Raw genomic sequence first — 12,755 nt, forward strand, 5'->3', positions numbered from 1 at the left:
AGCAGGTGATACAGAACAGGTTTTGGAGAGCTGGAGGCTGGGATTTCTCTGGGGACAGTCCTGGCTCAAGCAGCCACTCTCTCCCACCTGCCCCAGGTGACAGCTTTTCCCCAGTGCTCTGTCTGTGCAGCCTTGCACCAAAGCTGAACCAGGGAACTGCTCTGCCTGAAAAACAACTGCTCCTCTTCCCAAGTTGTTTTTCAGAGGAATCAGTTCCCTGACCCAGCTCACTGCTGAAATGATCAGACAGGAGGCAGAGGTGGGGGTTATTTAAGCCAGTTTAAACACCACAGTTGTAGAAGATTGAAAGCCCAGGTTGTTAGAGCCAATTCCTGCATGACATGAAGAGCTTAGGGATCCTGTGTATGGCTTTAAGTAAGAAGCTGTCCAAGTGCATCCAAGCTACCAGGGATTATTCTTATGCTTAAGCATGTGCTTAAATGCTTTGCGAATTGGGAACACACTTGAAACAAAAAGACGGCTGTAAAAACATTTGTTGCTTTTTGATCTCAAACTCTTCTGCTTATGTGGAAAAAAAAATATGAGATTTTTATGTAGGACTGTTTCCCTTAAAACAGGACATACTTTCCTATCACAAACGAAGTCAGCAACGCCTCCCTCCCGGCCTGTATCTGGGTTACCTTAAACTCTGCAGTTCTGTGGATCAAATCAAAGTGCTGGTGCTGCAGAAGTTGCCCAATGTCCTGTGTCATGTTAAAATCCGGGACAACAGCAATGTCTCCAAGTAAGTAAATAGATATATGTATTTACACACACATACACACAGAAGAGAGAAAGAAAATTTGTTTTTAAGTTTGAAACAACTGATCAAATGTAAACACCAAGGCAATTCTGCCATTGCAGAGCTGTGGGTGGCACAAAGGTTTGGCTCAGGTGTGTGGCAGGAAGGTTTGGCTCAGGTGTGGGCCATCCCAGAGATTGGCTCTGAGCTAAACAGGGGCACCTGTGTTTTCCCCGCAGTCTGAAGGCCAGCCCAGTACATGTGCACATGATCCTATTGGTTTCTAAGGATGGCATTCCATGGTCATTCAAATTCTGCACAGGGGTAATGACCTGTTCATAAGATCACAGCCTGCAGCCCCGACTTGGCCTCCAGTGGATTCAGTGCCACCCTTCCTGTGGATTTTCACTGACCACAGACTGCTGTGGGTGATTTTCCTGTTTATTCTCTTGTGTCATACCTGGTTTGTCACTCTAAACCACAGCAAACACACAGCAACTGAAAACCATATTTACAAATGTGACCACCCAATGAACTGCTGTGCTCTGGGAAAGCCATTTTCCCTTTGTCCACTCCTTCCCTTATCCACTGGCAAGTGCGCTGTTTGTACTGCCTGGTCCTTGCCTAGTGGGCAACATATTTAAGTGGCTTTTTTTTCTGGAGCTTTTTAATCCCATGTAATTTCAGAAACCAGCTGAGAATTTTGCATGAGGAAAAAGGAACTGGATATCTACATGGATAACAAGGATATCCAGAATGTAGTAGTTAATACTAACAACAATGTTGGAAGGAATATAAAGCCTAATGCTTCAGAGTTTATAACAATCCCTGACTCTTGAAGTTTAAGACCAGATCTTTATTTAGGAGCAGACTGTACCACATCTATTACTTGTCTTGTAGTGGGATTTCCTGTACAGTTTTTTTTTCCTTGAATGTCTGATTCTGGCTGCTTTTCAAGACTGAATACTGGGCAGGGTGAATTAAGGATCTGATCCAGAGAGATGATTCCAATGTTTATCAGGTCTCAAATGGATATATGTTGAGCAAAGCAGGAAGTTCTTTGGCTGCAGTGAGTAGAAGAGAGAGCATCACAGAGATTAAACTGTCCACTATTTGTTGTCATTTCCAAAGCATGTTTTTTAAACGCACTGTAGTAAATAGGGAACAAAGAATATGAAAGAGAAAACCTGGAGTGAGAAGACTTAGTGAAATATTTCAAAGGCAGTTGGACTTCCAGAGGCTTGCAAGGCATGTTCAGCCTGGTGTACATGTGCTAGAAAAATTAAACTTTTCAAAGTTAGATTTTTAGCCCCAAACAGTTGAGATTGCACAGGTTTAGAACGTTTGGGTATATGAGGATTAAACGATCAACAGATCCCAAATGCACATACACTGAATTCCTGCTTGTGCACTGAACTTTTGTTATATTTCTAATTTTAACTTGACTCAACATACAGAGATGAGTGGGAATGGATCCAAACACTTTCTGGCTCAGAATCTGTGGAAAGTATGGATCATACTTCAGACTGCCCTACTCAATTGTTCTTGTATGAGCTCCAGACGGCAGTGAAAGCTCTCCTCAAACAGATCAATCTACCTCTGCATCAGGTATTTGCCTTTGTGGTATTTATCACCTTTTTAAAAACTGATTCTTAAGAACACAACTAAGAGCTACAAACTGTGTAACTTGCAATTAGGGATTCAGTGTCAGGGCTACAAGGCAAGCAAAGCAGAGCAGTTTTGTATTCTGTTATTTTAAGTGTGTGGAGGGGGGAACATCTCTGACAAACAGCTTCCTGGATATTTGAACATATAAGGATTAAGAGACAAACTTCAATTAGCTCCTATTTTTGCATCTTTTAGCATATACGTGACACTTCAGGCAGGTGCAAATAAGCACTCCTGCATGAAACTGGTAGTTCTGAGTTACCCAGCTGACAAAGAAAAATATAGTTATTTTTCCAGGCAAGCAGGGCAACTGAATGTTGTTTGGGAGCTTCAGAGTGAGGCTGCATGAAAGGCCTGCTAATGACACAGCATCCTGCTGTTCTTTTACACCCAGATAAACGTAGCACTTCTAAAACACATATCTCCAGACCTCCAGATTGCTGTGGGTGAGGAGAGGTATCTGGCTTCTGGCTTTACATTTAGGTACAAGAAATGCATATGTGAATAAATAAAGTCAGGGAGGAGAATCTATGATGTGAAAGATCTGTGAAAAAATAAGAAGTTTGTTTCTTGTTTATATGAAGTCCATTTTATTTTGGTCTACAAGGGTAAAGAGGTCTTAAAGTAGAAGTAAATCATCTTTATATTCACTTCGAGGTCTGTCTGTGCAGCTAGAAAGATGTGGCCTTAAAATAAATTAATCTAGTTCTACATTTCTTGATTTTGAAAGGTTTAGGCTTTGCTTTTAAAAAGGAATCCATCAGTGCTGTACCTTCTAGCCTGGGAAGAGCCAAGTAAGACTCAAGTAAATCCAAAATTAAGACAGATGGTGTGCTGCCTTGTGGTCAGTCACTCTAATTCAATAGGGCTCTGTACAGGTCTCTATGTTACTGTATTTGCTGGGAGGTTATAGCTTTTGTGCATCTTTTTTCTTTTTCTTTCAGAGTTAGGGACTAAAATATTTAAATCACTGTGCAATATGTTCCTGAGGCTGCAGCTCAGCCAAGCATTTGAGCTCATCTATCGTGCATGAGAGACAGACATCAACATGACCTTGCAGTTCAACACAGTTGCAAATGGTTTGATGGCTCAGGACCAAACTTTTATGTTAATGAATTGAATTTTTAATTCAACAGATTTGCTGATGTGTTGTTATTATTTCTGTGGTGAACAGGAGCAGGGGCAGTGACACTGGTGCACACCCAGGGTGCAAAGCAGTGCTGCACACAGTGGCTCTGAGCAGCCTCAGCCCAGCTCCTGCCTGTGCCATTTTCTCCTGCTGCAGCACTTGTTAAACCTTTTCAGTGCTGTGTTGAGGGAGAGCTGCATATTTCTCTTAACCAACCCTAAATTGAATCTTAAAGGTTTTTAATTGAATCCATTTTCATGTTTTCACATAATTATGCAATCATAATCTTGAAAAGCACATGGCATGTGATCATTTTCTGCCTAATAAGAAACATAAATGTTGTTTTCAGGGGGGTTGTGCCTGCGTGTGTTGTTTTAATGTGGAACATTGCAGCTTTAAATCTTTATTTTATGTAGTGACATGAACCCACATTTAGACCCGACTCCCCCCTCGCCCCCGCCCCAAATATTTATGTTTTATAAAAATTCCGAGCTTGATGTTGTGCAAATTTTCTTTAATGTTTTATATCATTTGGGGTGTTGTTTATATAAGTGCCATGTTGTAATTCTCTCCTATTTCTTCCCCCGCGCGTGTCCCTGTACAGGCAAAGCACTTCCGTCTGTACACACAGGAGGTGTTGGAACTGGGTCACAATGTCTCCTTTCTTCTCCTGCTCCCCGCCTCAGACGACGTCTGCACTGCCCCAGGACAGAATAATCCTTACACCCCACACTCAGGATTTCTTAACCTCCCTCTTCAGATGTTTGAACTCGGTATAGTAGCTTGCTTCACCCAGAAATATTAACCCAGTCTCCTTATAATAAAATCACAAAGTTGTATCTGTTTTCCCCCTTGTCCCAGTGGAGAGTCAATAAATCACATGATGGCTTTGGCAACAACACTACCTATAACTGTGTACAAGTTACAGAGGGAGCAGAGCGGTTAAAGCATATACTGTAGCCATCGTTATTGAAATGCAAAGCAGAGAGCAAAGCCCACAGTTATCCACTATGTGTCTATAAGCTTATTTGGAAGATGATGTTCTTTAAAAAACAGAACCACACAACACAGCAAGGTTGGAGCCTGAAAGGAGGTGCAAAAACCATCCCTCTGAGTTGTCAAGGGGATAACCACCGGTTCTGTAATGAGAATATTTGCAGTTCCCGACTGCCGATGGTCCCACTCAAGGTCTGACTCCCTCACAACACTGTGAAAGGTCTGAATAGGTTTTCCCATGTGAGGGTCATCTTTTTCCTTTTGATTCCTGGAAAAATGCAGGAGACTGTCCTATTGCTGTGGTGAAAGAAAAGCTTGGTGTGAAAAATGCCAAAGCACTGGATTTGAATCTCTTTCTTTAGGGAGCACATCCTGCACTGTAGCAGATTCAGCCCTCTTGTTCCACTGCCTTGCTGACTGGGTAAGAATTCTCCAAAACAGAGTTTTCCAGCTGTTTCACAGAAGGCATAAGATGCTTTAGCTTCAAGGTCCTCTATTTCTCATTTCTTCTTCTTTGGTCCACAGAGAAAAGAAAGGTTCCACATAAAAGCAGCTCATAAAGACTTAATAGTTCTTTTTAGAAAGAATATTATATTTAAGTATGGGGACTGCTGAGCCTTTCACATCAGTCTGCTCTGTTTCTTTCTGGCCTGTAAAACTGGGTATCTTTCCTTCATTTGCCTTCGAGAAGAAAGATATGAGCCAAAAGTGATGGAGTTGGTACACCAGGAGCCACTACACAACAGGCCTCTTGCAGCAACTGTGTCCTCAGTGATGTCTCTCTCAGGTGTTATGTGACACCATTACCTTCCTGTCTCTGTATATCAGTGCTATATTTAGATATTAATGGAGGGTCTTACCATGGCTATGTTTCTGCAGTCACAACAGATCCATGACCCACCATCACCCAGCAACACAAATTTCATTTGGATCAGGCAGGAATACACGACTGTATTCATGCCACATCAGCCACAGTACACAAAGTGGTGCCTGTGACAACCCTGGGGTTTTGTGGTGGCTGTGGGAGGACAGATGCCAGCTGAGCTGCCATAAAATTCTGAGGGGTACAGCCACACAATACATGGTGTAGGCTGCCAAGGAAAAGTTACCCCTTCAAAGGAAAACTAATGTAATTGAACATGAAGGGTTAGTTCAGTGCTTTGGGTCACGTCCCATGGCTGCAGTGCCCTAAAGCCAGACTTTTGTCTCCTGCCCTGCCACCCTGAGGCCTGTTGCCTCTGTGTTTGGAGCACATCATTTCTCCTGGTGAGAGGGGACGGCTGTGTCACTGTGCAAATTAATGCATGAAGCATATTAATCTCTGATGAAATTAATCTCCACTCTAGAGGTTGTGCAGACTATTTAACTCTCGTTATGTGGCACAGAGGCCACAGGCAGGAGCCACTCTCAATTCTGGAGCACAGTCTGCATCGGGCTGGCAAAGCAACAGGTACTGCCTGGGGTGATGTGGTGCAGGTAAACACGCAACAGAGACATCTCTCAAAAGGAATTCCAGGTGCAGCCCTCTCTGTTCAGCAGTGTTGCTACAGTGGGAAAGCAGTTCATGGTGGAGAAAACAGTATGGAAATCTGAATTTTACTTTTGAGTGGTTTTTTTCAGTAAGCAATCTTCTGGCCAAAGGCAGACATTTCTATATGACTTATTATATATGTATCCCTGATGTTCTATAAAGTGACTGTGATTCACATCTCAAATATTAGAAGCTTCCATTCCCCATTAGCTGGTGGCTACCAACTATATAATTGCATAACCACAAAAGACTATGTTGAAGTAACATTTGTTAAAGTAACATTAAAGGGTCTGACTTAAAACCACAAAGGCTCGAAACTTCAGCACTGGAGCCGAAACCGCGGCTGTAATTCACTCAAGAGTCCACCACATATGGCACATGCACTGTAAGACCACACACTATTCAGACTGGATCCCTGCTATATCTAGGCATGGCTGAAACCAGAAGGTAGAATTCTTCCTTTCACTCTTTTTTTGTGAGATTTCTATGTTCAGATTAGGCCTTTATTGTCACAGTGTTTGTGACTGGATTTCTTCGTTTGACAAATCTTCTCAACTATTCTTATCATGTTGTTTGCAAGGGATAAGTAGACATGTGACACTGTTTTCGTTTCTCTTTTTAATGTTTATGATAAGACTGTATGCAATTTACACTTGAAACACCCTGAAAAATACCTGCCCCAGTCCAGAATCCAGTAAACGGACAGGCATTCGCTGCTCTAACAAGATCATGCTGTATGTTTGCATTTACTGAAGCACCAATGAATGGGGAAGTATTTCTGAAAACTTGTTCTCCCTCAGAAGTTCCAATAAGTCTGCACTGCCATTTGTAGAGGTAACTGCTAAGTTTTGCCTGAGCAGTTACAGGTTCTGGAACAATAAGCTTTAAGAAAGCAGGTAAATCAGCATTTGAGAAGCTCCGTGGCACTGAAGCTGTTCTGTCTCTGCTACCTCTGATGGAGCTCCAAGAGCTCTGTGCTGCTCCTAAGTCAAATGACACAAAGCAAAGGGTCATGTCTGAACTTTCTGTGTCACCTTCTGCAGGAGAGTTCGGAGAATGATGTGTAGCAACACCTAAAAGGGTTTTCTTTCCCCCAAACTGTGCTATCACTGCAATGCTTTTCCTGCTGAGTCATTTACCCTGAAGTTCCTGATTTAAGCCAGCACAGCCCAACAGAAAGTTACTAGCCTTCAAAATGATCCTTTCTTTCTGAAACACTCAATTAAAAGAAATAAAAGATGAGTTTAATTTTCCAGTCATGTCACTACTTTCTTGATAAAAGAAATGATGAGCTATAAAAGCCTCAGAAACAGCCTTTCTGATTGAAGCTATCAAGGGCAAGATAGCCTCTGGAGCTGCATACTAAGGGCCTGATTATCCCTGCACTTAGATATAAATTAGAAATGACTCTTTTGAAATCAGTGAAGTTACAGAGTAAATCCAGTGTAAACGAGAAGAGAATTAGACCCTGTATTATTTATTTCTAGCTTAAAGTAACCCATCCAGAGCTGGTTACTATATTTAATAAAATTTGTGTTCTGAAACCTAAGGATTTCATATTTCATAACCAGAATATAACAATTTTCCTTTGCGCTTGGTCTTTTCACAGTTCATTTTTGCTGTTACAAGGAAAAATTTATAAGCCTGTATTGCCGCCTTTCTGCTGTCATAGAGCTGGACTCTCTGAAAACCCAGCAATCCCTGAGGGAAGCAATTTCAGACAGTGAAGTCGCTGCAGCCAAACAAAGACACCAGCAAGTTATAGACTACATACAGGTAACAGTCTGTTTCTGACTATTCCAAGGAGATTTTAAGGTGGCTTTCTTAAAAATTGCATAGGGCTGTAACTTGAAATCTAAATGGAGAATTATTCACAGACATCATAAAAAGAGCAGTTGTATCAAAAGTGCAATTCTGTTTTTATGAAATTCAAACCCAGAACATGCTTTCCTTAGTTGTTGCTTTTATAGAAGGATTTTTATGGGCGAAATCAAATGACAGTTATACTAGACTGTTATAAAGAAATGTGTCAGTCTGCTTGTAAAACTCCCTCCCATCTAACGTGAGGTAAGTTAGCACCATGTCTGGGCATTCAGTTGTGTAAGAGTTTTTCTTTGTCTGGATGAATTGAAGACATTTTCCACCACGATAAGGTGGCAATTAAAAAGATTAAAATGAATATTCAGGCTGGGTTGTGGAGACAATCTGCATCAACAATATCACACTCAAGAATGCAGCTCTGCATTTCAGATGGCAAGCTGGCCCCAGAAAGGTCTGTGAGTCTGGCCAGCACCATGCAGTGGCACTGCTTCAGTCTCCCAGTGCAGAAGGACCACTGATGTTACCATCCTTATCTAATTTGCTTATTCTCTGTCTCTCACACTGATTTTCCTGGACTGTTCCCAAATCAAGACTTTACCAACTCAACTCAGGGCTCTTTGAACTACACCCCATTGTTCAGAATAGCAAAGGCTGTCCTTTTGTAAACCACTTCCAGACAAAGCTCATGACCTTTGCAGAGTGTGTCTGTGGACATGGATGAGCTGCCTTTCTACAAGAGAGGTGCAGATAAGTTTTCAGCTCTCTATTCTTAGTATTCAAGGTATCTTCTGCTGGAACAGGGGCCGAGACAATCATTTGTCCCATTGACAATATGTTTGACCCTCCATAATTATGAACAAGATGAATTCCTATTCCTTTGTTCTGCATTCAGACCCCCTTTGCCTTATTCACTTGGTGCTTTTGGCAACCTCCAGAGGGGCAGAGAGGAATGTTCCATTGTACTTTCACCTCTCAATCATCTCCCTCTTTTTCACCTTTCCATTCTCACACTCAGAAAATCTAGCTTTTTCCCAGTATGCAGGAGAATTTGGAAGATTTTTATCCTTCACATCAAAAATAACCATATGTACATTAATATGCATGTGCTGTATAGACGGCTCTGTGTCCCTCTTCTCCAAAGTGTCTGAGTCACATCTATAGGCTGGGAAAAACGTGGGAGAACATTTTAAACTTCAGTGCTTCGTGCTGAATTATTGTGACAGTGTATTGGGCTTGTCAGGTTTCCTCTCAAAAAATGAAAACCAGCTGTATTCCACCTATTGGCAAAAATCTCTCAGCCCACCACATACCGCAATCTTCAGGGGTGACCACGAAACCGCAAGAGCATTTGTGTGATCCCAGATCTAAGACAGTGTTGAAGTCACTACACAAACCAAACATTGTAAAGAGCAAGGGAGTCTGTATAAATGCAGGTCTGAAAAGGAGTCAGAGGGCAACTGAAAAGTAAAAATTATTAAAAATAAAAAAAGAAAAATCAAAACCAAAACCAACCAGCAGATAAGGTGCTTGAAGTCTTTACCGGAATGTTACACAGCAAGGAAAGAAATCTTCAGACACTGAGACTAAAACCGAAGTTAAGCTGTAATTTATATCCTGTAATGCTTCTAATGTTACTAAATTTTAAAAGAACCACAGTTCATTAAAATGACCTGCAGAATGGCATCAGGGGGAAAACCAACAGGATTTGCATTTTACTAAACTGCATGCAGTATGATTCTTGATTGGGGTTGAGGGAGGATCACAGAAAGGAAGTATAAAATCTCTATAATCAAATAGGTGAGATGTTTGCTAACTGGCATTCTCTTCATGGAGCTGCACTGAAGTCTTGAAATGATGCAGGATTATGAATTAATCCCTGAACCATTTGCTATTCTTATCAGTGTATATTCTTAGCTCAAATTAACTCAGTGGCAAGGCTTGCACTGACATCATTGGAGTCGGGATTTCACCTTTACATAAAAATGGCCATACTAGGTCAAAACAAAGATCCATCTCGCCAGCTATCCTGTCTCCAACACGGCTAATCTGGCATCTACAATATCCCTTGGGAATAAATTCCACACTTTGAATATGCATTTTGTGAAGTATCTCCTGCTAAGAGTAATTGCTGGAGAACTCAGAACATCAGTCTCAGTCTCCTTCTCACTGATCCCTCTGTCACTCCCCTATTTGACAATTCCCACTGCACAAAGTACCCCTCACTTTTGCCTCTCCATTTACTGACCCAGGGCTCTCTGCATTCTTGCAGAATGTTTCTTGTGTAACTACAAAGCAGTTTCCCTCAAACACTGCAATATTAATATGAAGGCTCAATTTAAATGAACTTGTAGAAGTACAAGGGATGTTCTAGAAGGACACTGCAGCAGGAGGATTTTATACCCACAGCTACTGTCATTTCATGGTTGCAACAATATTTGCCCAGTCATCAATGATCCTGAACGGCCTGAAGATGTTAAAAGTGTTCCATTATCAAAAGACTTCAGACCCACATTAAACAGCATCTTTCCTCTCTGCAGAGATGCTTAAAGCTACATCCTGCTATTGATTTAGGCACTTGTGTCTTTTTATCTCTCATGTGTTAGAACTGGTTTTGTGTAGATTTATACTTTTAAAATGTATGCAGACCAAAATGGTGATAAGGGAGAAACCTGCAGTTTGACTCACAGCTGTGCCTCAGCCCTCCACACAGGTATATTCTTCCACACCTGTGTGTGTTCTTTATCTGTTAAAAACTACATTTAAACTGAGCTGGTTTTGACACCCTGGGTTTGCAATGGTGAAGTCTCACTTTCACTCCAGTACAGAATGAAAGCACATTTCAAGTGTGCTACAAATTGATCAAAAGACAATTTTCATTTTCTTTCCATGTCCGATTTTAGGCCTGAAGTACATAATTTGAGAGTCTGGTGGCCCCTGCAGTGGTGGAAGAGAACAAGCACTTCATCAAAATCACTTCAGACCACCTCAACCTGAAGAGTCCTGTCGGGGGATTCTGCTGCTCTCTGTTGGCAGTGACCACACACCTACTCGGGCACTTGAAGAAAGCACACTCTTAGGCAGAATTAATACTCAACTGTATTTTTTCACCATTTTTTTCCCCACAGCAAATCGATGAGATCTGGAGGGAAATGAGATGGATCACAGAGGCACTGCAGTATGCAAGGTACAAGCAGCCAGCAGCTGGCCTGCCCATAAAGAAGTTTGTGGATCTTTCAGAAGAACACCCTCAAAAGAAAATGAGCTCCACCTCTTCACACCTAGACTGTCTTCCTTCACCTCCCCCTTCCCCTGAGCCCAGAATCCAGAGGAGAAAAGCTGTGAGTGGTAAGAGAATTTTCCTGTGTTCACCAAGTGCAATCTTTGAACTCACTTTTAATTATAACAGTTCTTGCACGTCTTTTGATAAAAGGAGTAAATTTTTTCCCATACCTGCCAAGGTACCTGCCAAGGTATTCTAACAATCATTTCACCAATCATTTGCCACTCAATATCCTGAGATCCTCATACAAGCTTTACAATCATTTTTTGCTTTCAACTACTCTGAATTACTGCTCATCATCCGCCAACTTTGTCACCTTCCTGTTCCAGATCATTTAATGAACAGGCTGGAAGTGACAGGTACTACCACTGGCTTCTCCATGATGTCCAGAATTCCAGCAAAATCCAGCCATGCTGAAAGATGACTGCTTCATTTGTTGCCTACACCAAAAATCTGCTATTATTATATGGAGGGAGCTTTCTCTTCATCTTAATTACAGCTTCCTTGCTGCAGAACCTGTGGTAAAGAACCTTGTCAAAAGCTCTTCAGAGCTCTGAGGATGGCTGTGTATTAACTGAGCACATGTTCAGAGTTTTATTACACTGATGAGGCATGAGTTGCTAAGCAAAAGCTACTGACCCTTTCTCATCACTCATGTATCTATTATTCTTCCCCACAGTTTCTATTAATTTGACAGAATCTCAGATTTTTCCATAGTTCCCATTTGCCACCTTCTGTTTCTCTGATATTACAGCCATTTTCTTTCCAGACTTTGACTGTTCCTCTGCTTTGCAGCAATTGTTTCTTATGCCCTTGTTTTGTTTTGATAGAGCAAATTTTACTGCCAATAGTCCAATTTAATAGCTGTTTTCACACACCTCAGTGTTCTCAGTGGTTTAGACAAGCATTTTAAAACACAGAATTACACAAATAAGTACCCACCTCACTGACAATTATTGCTTCTCTGTATAGCCAGAAAATTAAACTGATGAAAGAAAGGGATCACAACAAATAAAGATGAAGCAAATGAAACAGTAACACCCATTTTGCTAACAGAATTAGGACTTTGGAGAAAAAAAATAAACCATCATTCTGCTGAGCAACAAGTAAATGAAACAGCAGAAACAAAAGCAACAGAAACTGCATTAAACATCTGCCATAACCATTTTGGTAATTATAATTTGGGTTTTTTTTTTTCAATTTGGCAGTTTTATACAGTTAAGAAAAATGAATCAATCTATTCTGATTAGATTTCATTAGGTTAAAAGCAAAGAAACCTGAAGAGGCTGCTGCTTTGATCTGCTCCATTACACAGTGGTGTTCATTCTCAGCCCCCCTCCCTGAGCTATTTTTCCCCTGTATTACAGACCATGAATGCAGAATAATCCTCAGCTCTGGCACCGTGCAAACTGGAGCATTATCTTGTCCTGCATGTGCTGGATTCATTATTGCTGGGCTGTGTCAACTTACACCAGCTCCAAGGGAACAGTCAATATAAAATCTATGTTTTATTCCTTGGATCTAACATAAACTATCCAGGGCAATGGAACATCAATCCATTCTGTCACACGTGCCACTACTTATTACA

At 41.3% G+C, this 12,755-nt stretch overlaps 1 protein-coding gene across 3 annotated transcripts in view; it reads left to right on the top strand.

Moving 5' to 3' along the window:
• ANKFN1 (ankyrin repeat and fibronectin type III domain containing 1) overlaps positions 1–12,755 on the top strand; it is a 132,226-nt gene that overhangs the window by 110,795 nt on the left and 8,676 nt on the right. For all 3 annotated transcript variants that reach the window (XM_064676040.1, XM_064676039.1, XM_064676038.1), the window contains 5 exons: positions 579–745; positions 2,200–2,350; positions 4,144–4,312; positions 7,676–7,842; positions 11,013–11,232. In XM_064676040.1, coding sequence (XP_064532110.1) covers positions 579–745; positions 2,200–2,350; positions 4,144–4,312; positions 7,676–7,842; positions 11,013–11,232 — 874 coding nt within the window. The remainder of the gene's footprint in view (positions 1–578; positions 746–2,199; positions 2,351–4,143; positions 4,313–7,675; positions 7,843–11,012; positions 11,233–12,755) is intronic.

The sequence above is a fragment of the Pseudopipra pipra genome, chromosome 19 (assembly GCF_036250125.1).
Source record: "Pseudopipra pipra isolate bDixPip1 chromosome 19, bDixPip1.hap1, whole genome shotgun sequence".
Taxonomy (NCBI): domain Eukaryota; kingdom Metazoa; phylum Chordata; class Aves; order Passeriformes; family Pipridae; genus Pseudopipra; species Pseudopipra pipra.